The 10,512-nt window shown below is 36.2% G+C and overlaps 1 protein-coding gene across 2 annotated transcripts in view; it reads left to right on the top strand.

The window, feature by feature from the left end:
• The window catches only part of smchd1 (structural maintenance of chromosomes flexible hinge domain containing 1), a 60,598-nt gene extending 50,310 nt beyond the window's left edge, over positions 1-10,288 (top strand). For both annotated transcript variants that reach the window (XM_088918626.1, XM_088918627.1), the window contains 7 exons: positions 885-1,075; positions 1,306-1,415; positions 2,564-2,634; positions 4,479-4,650; positions 6,130-6,288; positions 6,991-7,102; positions 8,414-10,288. In XM_088918626.1, coding sequence (XP_088774752.1) covers positions 885-1,075; positions 1,306-1,415; positions 2,564-2,634; positions 4,479-4,650; positions 6,130-6,288; positions 6,991-7,102; positions 8,414-8,498 — 900 coding nt within the window. In that variant the 3' untranslated portion in view covers positions 8,499-10,288. The remainder of the gene's footprint in view (positions 1-884; positions 1,076-1,305; positions 1,416-2,563; positions 2,635-4,478; positions 4,651-6,129; positions 6,289-6,990; positions 7,103-8,413) is intronic.
• The last annotated feature ends 224 nt before the right edge of the window (positions 10,289-10,512 follow it).

Raw genomic sequence — 10,512 nt, forward strand, 5'->3', positions numbered from 1 at the left:
CTCAGACTATTGGCTCTGGCATGAACAGAGTTTATCTGAGCTGATGATCAGAGCTCTAGAATCCATGGAAACCTGGTTGTGCAGTGAGTTAACTTGCAGCAATTATTACAAACTGTCTGTTAGGTAATGGTAGCTACTTTGAAGTTTGAAAGGAAATGTACAAGTTAATTGAGTTGTATAATTTCATTCTGAGGTTACTGCATTCCTCACTGCCCACCTTTGGTAAAAAAAAAAATATTTAGGGTTTTTAAGTCTTTGGTGAAAGCCTGCTTGCAGAAGGATTTAGTGAGCAAAAGCCCATTTGCTAATGGTACAAATTTTGTTTCTAGTAACAACGTTACCTCAGTAACTGCTACATTTTACTGTCTTTTACTTTCACATTTAATTTTTTCTGTGATGGTCTGGTTTGGAAACCTAGCCTCTCAGGAGAGGAAACAGCTGGATAGAGTCCACACTGCTTCTAAAATAACTGGCTGTGACTAACCAGCTGTTGCTTTCAGATATGCAACATATATGTTTAAATTGATAAACTCTGTAGATTATCCGTGACCACCCCCACCCAGCTTCTTCACTCAGGAAGAAGGTTAAGATGTATCAAATCAAGAGCAGAGCAGTTCTGGAAGTGCACTATCCTTAGGCTGTTTGGTCTTTCAGCTCAGCACTGCATCTTTTTGTATTGTGTATATGATGTGTTATTTATGATTTTCTTTCTCTTCTTGTATCCATCTTTTTCTGTATCTCTTATTCCAAGCAAAAAAGTTGACTTTTACTTTGAATTTTATTTAGAGATAAAGTCGTGGTGGTGGTAAAGTAAGGTAGAGTAAAAGCAACTCTCCTGATTTTATTGTTATGAAATGTCCTAAATATTTAACTTTAATGTACAGATTGCTCACTTGGCACAAATAGAGGACACTGAAGCTGCAAAAGTCATCTCTTGGCATCTGGCAAGTGATATGGACTGTGTGATCACACTGACCACAGAGGCAGCGCGTCAGATTTATAAGGACACCCAGGGAAGACAGCAAGTTCTTCCTCTCGATTCCATCTATAAGAAGAACCTCCCAGACTGGAACAGGTTTGGCAAAATAAAAAAAAAAAACTGATTGTTTTTTTTAATGCTACGGTATATCATATCTTTTCATGAAAGCAAGCATCTTAATTTGTACTGAACTGAAGAATATAAATATACAGTAAAATGCTGAATGAAAGTATAAAGTTTATACTGACTGAATGTTAAAATGTTAGCTAAAATGCTCACAGATCTAACTCCATGTAAAATAGTTTTAATATTTTCCCTTCTGTCAGGCCCTTGCCTCATTTAAGAAATGGAAAGGCTTGCTTTGAACCTTTAGGAAATCCAGTGTTTGCTCGAGATCTTCTGATCTTCCCCGAACATGTTCAGAATTGTAAAATTGGTAAGTTCACAAATCTTTGATTTTCTTTTGTCTTAAATTTGAGGTCTGTAATTGGCATTAATCCTGTGCTATTAACTAAGTGTAATTTCTCCCCTCATTCAGTGTTAGTCCAATAGTAGTCCTATTGGATTTATTGTGGTGGTGTTTGATGTGCTGCCATTCTCATCCATCTGTTCATCTTAAAACAGTTACCTATTCAGATAAAGTAACAGCAGATCATTATTGAAAATGCTGATGTCTAAAATTCTCCATGGTACAATACTTTAAATGGGATAGTATTGAAACCAACTCCTGAATGAAGACAAAAGTCTAAACAAGCAAGCAGATCAGTTACAGGCACTAGTTAGTACCAGCTGGAATAAAGACACAGTGATCCCTCAGGACCAGACTGAGAACCTGTGTTCTAAATTGTTGCTTGGATTTTTCATCCCTTGTAATAGTATGATAATACAAACCTTTCCTTGCTGCCATTTTCCTGTCCTTTCTTCTTCATCTACTGTGTTATGTGAAATGGACTGTATTTATTCAGGTTGTATAAGTTGAGCTTTTTTACCTATTCACAGTTGTTTAGATTCATGTCTTTCCCAGGTCTTTTTACTCCACTGCATTAGGAGTGCAGGAAACGGTTACTAGTGTAATAAAGAATTACCGTTGTAAAACAGAAGGATGGCATGGAGTAAGGAGGGAAATGCATTAAACCTTGAATTTGGAAAATAAAAGAGAAATCTTAATTCAATACCTTCAGTTGTGATTTTATATATAAAATTCAGCTGAATATTTCTTTGTACCAGATTTCCATTTTCTTTTTTCCTGGTGGTTTTAAATGCTTGAAAATGTCCATGAAAAGCAGAGAGCTGCCAGCAGTGTATAATTCCAGCGTAGACAATGGTCTAGACAAGGTTTATACGTTTCTCACGAAATATTTTTTTGCTGCACAACAAACTGGCTTGCTTCCACTATTGCTTTGACTTGAATTATATACTTTATGTATGTTTTAGTTGCAAGGGTTATTTTAATGTTAAATGTTGATGGTTGTGTTTGTTTTTGTTTTGGCAGACTTGTATGTTTGTGATGTGCTTGTATGTGGGTTTTTTTCCCCGTTGTTGTGGGTGCTTTATTATTTGCCTGATCCTTGCTATTGTTTTCAGTCTTTGGAATGCTCCTGGGAGACACCATTCTTCTTGACAACTTGGATGCTGCAAACCACTATAGGAAGGAGGTGGGTTAACTGATTTTTTAAAAACTTTTTCAGCCTGTCATCTGTGAAAGAACCTACTGTCCAAAATAGTTGTCCTGGCTTTGCTGTGTAATCTGCAAATTGAATGAATGATCCTTCTGATTCTGTATCATAAGGATAACGAAATGAGGTACAGAAACACTTAAGGAGTTACCTGATAAACTGTAATAGGCTGTACTGCCTAAGACAACATTATACTGGCTGCTTTGGAAAAAATAGTAGTTTAGTATATCTAAACTGTTTATAATTGTGTACAGAGTGCAATAAAATACTGTTGTTTTAAAAATCTGATTAAAAGTTATTCAGCAGGAAAATTCAAGTAAATCTTAAATAATTTTTGGTTGTAGGATATTGCGGTGCCTTACAATGATATTCAGACCCTTGTATAGTTTCAGCATTGTTGCTTTAAAGCTTGCAGTCATGACAGTTTGAAGTAGCAATGCATATTTGTAATATACAGACCCAACTCCACATTGGAAAAAAAAACATAAAGGAGTAAATAATATGAAAGAGAAATAGATTGCATAAGTATTCAAATTCTTTGCTATGACAAATCTAAAATAATTAAGGTGCACAAAATTACCTTAGAAAACCACACAATTAGTTGAGTGGCCCACATGATTTCACAGTAATAACACCTATCTCCATGAGGTTCCTTGGTCAAGTAGTGAATTTCATTAATACATTAACACAATGGAGCTTTCAAAGCAATTCAGGGATAAAGTAATTGGGAAGCACAGATCAGAAGAAGGGTACAAACAATTTTGAAGTCTCTGAATATCCCTGTCAGCACAGTCTAGTCAATTATCAAGGAGAATGAAGGTGCATTATACCACCCAGGCACTGCTTAGATCTGGCTGTCCCTCCAAACTGAGTAGCTGTGCAAGGAAGACATTGGTGGGGGATACCACTGTGAGGCCTGCGACAACTTTGAAAGAGCTACAGGGATTATTGGCTGAGATGGGGGGGGAAATGTCCATAAATCAGCAATATCCCAGCCACTCGACAAAGCTAGCCTTACAGTTAGTTATAAAGCATTTAAGTGATTTAGTAAACATGGCAAAAGGTTTCATGGTTAGATAAAATGCATTGACCATAACACTGGAGTTAGTACAAACTCAAAAAGTAGATATTATATTATCCTATTAATTTTATGGAATAAACTTTATTAAACATTTTTTTGGAGTACAGAGGGTTCTTAATTTGTGCGCAGGTTGCGTTCTGGAAACCCGTGTGCCTTGTAAATTTTGTGTAATTTCAACAAGTTTTTCCTATTTAGAATAATGGTAAATGCTATAGTTGTATAGATGTATCTTCAATACATCAACTTGTAACATGTATAAAATAAAAACAGTTTACACAGACATGTATACATAAAATATTAGCGAGCATCAGTTATGTTTACTGTAAAACAGCATCACTGTGCACCAGCGCTCCCAACGCGACACTCGCGCCTTGAGCATTCGGGCGGCCAATGGTGTAACTATGTGGCACGTGTTATTTTGACTCGCGCTACATAATTTAAACAAAAATATACTTAAGGGCATATGGCATTATTTTAAAAACGCGTATTTCACATTCGCGTAAAACACGCACCCACTGTAATACCTTAATTCTCTACTGTTAAAATGTGTACATTGAATGTATGCCAGAAGCAGTGGGAACAGAAATACTGGATTCAGACAGGATTGGAGTGCGGTCTTCAGTGGTTTATTACCTTTATCTTTCTAGTTACATGTTCTAAACGTTTAACAGCTGCAGCCTAATTAAAAGAAGCTTAAGGATCAATACATGTATGGACTACAGTGTGGGTTGTTTTTTTTCAGGTTGTTAAAATTACACATTGTCCAACATTGTTGACTAGACAAGGGGATCGTATCCGCAGCAATGGGAAGTTTGGTGGCCTACAGAACAAGGCGCCTGCTATTGAGAGGTTACGAGGAATGATTTTTGGAGAACCTTTGCCACAGTCTTACCATACCATGAATGAACAAATAGGTTAGTAGAACCGTTTCCTTCAGTTGCCTATATCTAGAAGTACTTTGAAAGTTATACTTCTTTCTTTAAATTTGTCACCTATAAGTTTAAAAAAGCTTGGAATGGAATCTATTCTTGTATCATTGTGTAAGCACAGTGGCATGAACTAATTTGTGTATTCATAAAAAATAAGACAGGTTTGAATAGATGAGTATATAAATTTAGTCAAGGATGTATTTCTATAATTAAATAAATATGCTCCCATACATCAATGTTTATCGCTGGATACTTACTTTCCCTCTTCCTAATGGGTACTGGTACTAAATGGGTACTAAATTGCAATCTAATTTTTTTTTACTTATTGATGGTAAGGATTCAAGACTTATGCCTTCACTGCACACTCTATTACTAAGATTCTTCTATTAACCTATATGGTACTACAGGGCGTGGTATTACACATTGTCTTAAAGAAAACTCCTCTTGCAGTATCGCATGGAATGAATTTTGTCCTTATCCTTTTGATTGGCAAGGACTACATTGTACAGTGAATGTTCATTGCTCACAGGGGAGTATTAATGGCATTCTTAGAGATTTTAAACTACAGTTGCCAAACTCAGTGTGCTTTATCTGGACAGAAAAATATCAGTTCCATCCAACCTTTTCATCATCTGTCATGGATAACTAGCATTTTTTTTCTATTAACATCAAAGTTACTTGAGAAAAAGCCCAATCTTAACACTGTCAGAAATATCTTAATATCTGTTTACCTACAATGCCTGAATGCCTACAAATTTTTCAAAAAGGCAACTTGCAAAATCTGCGCTTCTAACACCTACCTGTATGATCTGAACCCCTCAAATTGCTTGTGATTTAAGTGCAAATATAATTTACAGTATGTCTGCACACTACATGCTGATTACAGCATTTATGTGCACCTAATGCTAAATACTGCTTTGCATAATCCCATGCTTCAGGGGGAGAAGGTCATTTTCCAATATGTTCAGCCACTTCTTTGTGTTGACAGTTGTTATTTCACAAATTTTCTTGCCAAGTTAAAATAGTATTATTGTTAATCCATCTTTCCGATCCCCTGTTCCCCAAAAATGTCAATGGTTCATCTATCAGTATTATTATAAATTTCTTTAGCAAATGTTTTTTTTCAGCGCAACATATATTTGAAACAGGTTTTACTGCTAGGCATTTAACTAAAGAAATTTCAGGCAAGTACTTTGTGCAGAGAGTCACAACTGGCATTTGAATCTTCATTCTGCTGGACCTACTTTACAATCTTGGGAAATGGCAGCTCCTGCTCTGAAAGCAGTATTAAGCTCATGATCATCCTTCACTTCTTGATTTAGATTTTTTTAGTGTTGTTTTGTGGGATGCATTAGGAGAGGGAGAGGATTGATTTTCACTTTTGGGCATTGGGAAAGATATGCACGAGAAGAAAAAAAAATTAGTATTGTCTTGCCTACATGTCGAACACCCATTTCCTTGCAGGTCTTCTTCAGCAGTATCGCACTGCCATGCTCAAGCTCACAGAGGTGACGGATGAGCTTAAGAATCATATGCAGTACCTCGAATCTCCTGAGATGGAAAAGAAAAAAAAAGAGCTTCTGTCACAGGAGAAGCAGCTCAAAGAGATTGAAGTGAAACTTGGTATGTCCCTTACGTCCTTAAATTTAGTGCACCATTTCAAAAATACCACTGAAGTCTTGAAAACCTAATGCTTTCTGTGTTTTTGGCCTGGATTAAATCCAGACTTCAGCCTTCCCAATCTTTGCAAATGTTAGTCTCAAGGTTGCTCAAATTTTTAAACACTAATCGGCGGGATGTTCTTTGCTTTTCGTATCTGTTGAATGTAGTAAATGCATGTCTTAAAAATATGACACAGTATGTTAAACATTATTATAAAAATGTAAACTGTTTTGCTTACCCCTTTAAAAACTACTCTTTGTTTGGGAAAGACTTTTGTAATCTGTACTTTAAACTGACAACAAATGATTAAGTCGTAATTTGGAGACTTAATATGAGGGTTTAGAGAGGGTGTTTGAGAGCTGGGGAATAGCTTTTATATTTTATATAAAATCCATCTTAATAAAGTTTGGATCCTCTTGCGCCTAAGTGGAGTTAATGTACAAAGTTTCTGTGAGCCACACTTCCAGTACTTGGAATCTTCCAAATGAGTTAAAAAGTTACTCCTATGTCCTGTGTCCTCTGAGGGAGCTCATGCAGTTGTGTATGGCACTAAAAGTGGAAGCTGTTTATAACAAAGGTTCCTAACAAACTGGCATTTTTCTAAAACAAGTACAATCATGTTTCTAAGCTCAGTCGTGCTCTGATGTTTTTTTATTTGGTCAGGTATGACACCAACCGGTAAAACAAATGGAGCAGGATGGAAAAGACCAATATTGCAGACTGGTGATGCCATTCCCATTCATACGAAAAGAGCACGACGAGATAAATCTGCTCTGTATGTATTTCAAGCTTTCTTTTCCATTAATACAAACTGTGGTCTCAAAATGTATTTGTACACCCAATGAAATAGGTACAAAAAGCATAGAAAGTGCTAAAAAAAATATTTAAAATGTTAAACTGTCATATCGCCTTGACCAGAGCAAATTTTCTTGCCCTAAATGAGTCGCAGAAAATACAAGTATCAAGTACAGGGGGTGAAGAAAATAGTGGAAACACCATGCAATGTATGAATATTAACTAAGGAGCTGGACTGCTCTTTGCCTTCAGAACAGCTTCAGCCCTTCTTGGAGTACTGTTATACAAGTTTTGAACTGTTTCTAGTGGGATGTTGGACCATTCTTCCAGAAAAATGGTTCCTTGAGGGATAAAGGAGGTGGAAATCTACTCCGTACTCTACTCTACTTCCCATAAAGGTTCAATGATGTTTAAGTCTGGTGTTTTGGGAAGCCATGGAAGGTGATTGACTTCATCCTGGTCTTCAAGAAACCACTCTTGAATCAGTTTAACTGTGTATATGGCGATGTTATCATCTTGGATTATGGGAACATTGTGAGGAGACAATGTTTTCATTATAGTGCGCACGTGGTCACCAAAAATGGCTTTGTATTCCTTGGTCGTAATTCTACCTTGCAAAGAAATTGTGAGACCCAGTGACTCCCATGAGATGGCTGCCTATAGTATGACAGAGGCACCACAATCTTTAATAGTTGAGAACAGGCAGTGTGGCTTGTTTTGGGTTTCTCCAAGCATAAACCCATCCCGATTTAGGAAAAAGAATAGACGATGACTCACCAAACCATATTATCTTCTTCCAGTGCTCAGAAGTAAAGGTTATGTGCTCATTACACCCGATCATGTGTTTCTGCATTAGGCTTAGTTACAAGCGGTTTCAGAATGATATCCCTACCATGTTTACATTGCGGTACTTAGGACACTAAGTTTTTGTTGAGAGTGGATCATGAATGTGTAGTTCATGTTATTAAGAAATTTTTGAGGCCTCTGTTTTGTTAGACCTCTCGTGTTGCTTTAGAAGCCTGCATATTATAATCAACATTTTAAGACATCCTTTAGAAATGTATTTGTAATTATTATTGAGATTAATATGAAACACGTAGAATCTTTTTTAATTATAATTTAGTTACTTTAAAATATTTTTTTCATTAGGGATTTCTATTATTTTGTCCACTCCCTGTATATTCACACCACTAAGCGCAATGGAAGCCTCAGGAACTATACAGAGGTTTCTAATGCAAGTTTGTTGAACACAACTGGTACAATTTTCTAATTGTTGATGTTTTATTTTTAGCATGGAAGATGTGGCTTTAGGCTTACCAGTGGACAGCAACCCAGAAACCAGCGCTGGGGCACTAACAAGGAAGAGAAAGGCTTAGGCCATGTTGGTTAACAATTGTGTGGAGGGAACTGTTTTCCAGAGCACATCTTTGTCCGTTTTTCTGTAAATGATATTTAAAACTTTACTTTTTCACATTTTTATATTGTTATTATTTTAAGCTTCAAAGTAGTACTTGCCTTAGAGTCAAAATGATTCATCATCCCCCTTGTTTTGCTCTTAAATATTTTGGGAAAGCCTTTTGAGAACATTTTTGTCAATTTTAATGAATTTTCTACCATATTTAGCAGTCTAATATAAGCAAAAGGTTTATTTCATGTTTTTCTGTAGATGTACGAGTTATGGTTTACAATTGATTGCCAAAGGCTTTCAAGAAAAGAAATATATTACAAAAATAATCTTTTTTTCCTGCTTTTTTAATCCTAAAGTTTCTACCCGACTTGTAAAGTATGTACTGTGATGGAATATAAATATTTTAAAAAGTCTTTGAATTAACTCACTTGATTTTTAGTTTCCATAAAATGCCATTTTTATTTCAGATTTGTTCAGTGTTAATAAAGCCCTTTTTTGAAAGGAGAGGCTGGGGAAAAATTCAGTCATGATTTCTGTTTTACCAAGGTGTTATTGACCTCTCATACGATAGTCCTTATTCTAATGTCACCATTAATCTTAAAAACAGAAAATTGCTGACAGTAATACAAAGGAAAAAACACATTTTATGGATTCACAGTAATATGACTCTACTACTATAGCAGTAAGAGTTCATGGAGTCTGCATACTTTGATATACGCACTCCTTTGACACTGTATAAGAATCATTTCAAATTAAGTCAACAGGTCAGTGGAGGAAATATTTTAGTTTTCAATATCTCTCTCACTTGCTGTTACTGTGTGTTGAGTTTTAACTGGGTTTATCTACCTCTGCTTATCTTTTAAATTGTTTTATTCGCTCATTGTATAGCAGTAATGCATCAAAGTAGTGTGGATAAATCCTGTATATTTCAAGTATTTCCATTTTAAAATGTGTTTCCTTGTTCTTAGTTTATATTGTAATAACTTTAACACTGTGAGATTGGGGTAAGTGTTTAATGAAAGGTATTTTATCTATTTTTAAAGATATCGATAGTCACAATCATCTATTTTTTTATGTTCAGAGTTTGAATTTTGTTTTACCATGATCTTACTTGTAAATACTCTTTTCCTCTGCTCAATGTACATGCGGTAACGATTGGAAAAGTAGAAGGAAATTTTTACCATCAATTCAATAAATGAGTGGTTCCTTTATATAGGAGTCATTTCAGAGCACATGCAGGTAGTACATTGTGCATGCTGTTTTACTCTTCACACCTATAGCCAAGTTGAAAGGTTGAATAATCACTTTTTATCCTAAAGAGATCAAATTAATAATTAACAGCAAAGGCCTCTTGAGGCCTATAGAACAAAATGGTCCAGTTAGTGTCTTCATCTACTAGACCTTCTTTGGTTGCAGGGGCCTCGAACTTAACTCCTGCTGACACCCTTCAACTTGAGGGTTGGAATCAAAATTGACCCTTCTCTTAGCTCCGTGTTTTCACTCTCACCCTGCATTTATGGTTCATCACTTTACACAGGATTGCTTCCAGTTCAGTAGTCCAAGTGGAACACAATTCATCTGTTATCTCATCTAGGTGTAACCAGGAGATGAGGTGGCACGGGAGTCAGGAGTAGTGTCCTTGCGTAGGCTGGCAGGTAGATCCTCGCTACCACCTCTAGTACCACCTGTCCTGTGCATAAGTCTGGAAACCATCTTATGTTTTTCTCATTTTTTAGAAAATAAACTTTTAAAAAAGGAGATCTCGTGTGAATTCCTTCTGCGTGCACACAACTGACAACAGATCACCCAACAGTGAAGCTGCCAGCACTGATAGGGACCTGCAGGACGTCACCATGGACTGGCAGCATAAGGACTACTCTAGATCTACTGACTTTGGTGTACAAAAGATTTAAGAGTTGTAGATGTGTGAAAACAAGTGCAGGCATCAAGATTAATTTTTGGCATAAGGATAGGTCTCTTGC

Source organism: Atractosteus spatula, chromosome 6 (assembly GCF_055471065.1).
Source record: "Atractosteus spatula isolate fAtrSpa1 chromosome 6, fAtrSpa1.hap1, whole genome shotgun sequence".
NCBI classification, from domain to species: domain Eukaryota; kingdom Metazoa; phylum Chordata; class Actinopteri; order Semionotiformes; family Lepisosteidae; genus Atractosteus; species Atractosteus spatula.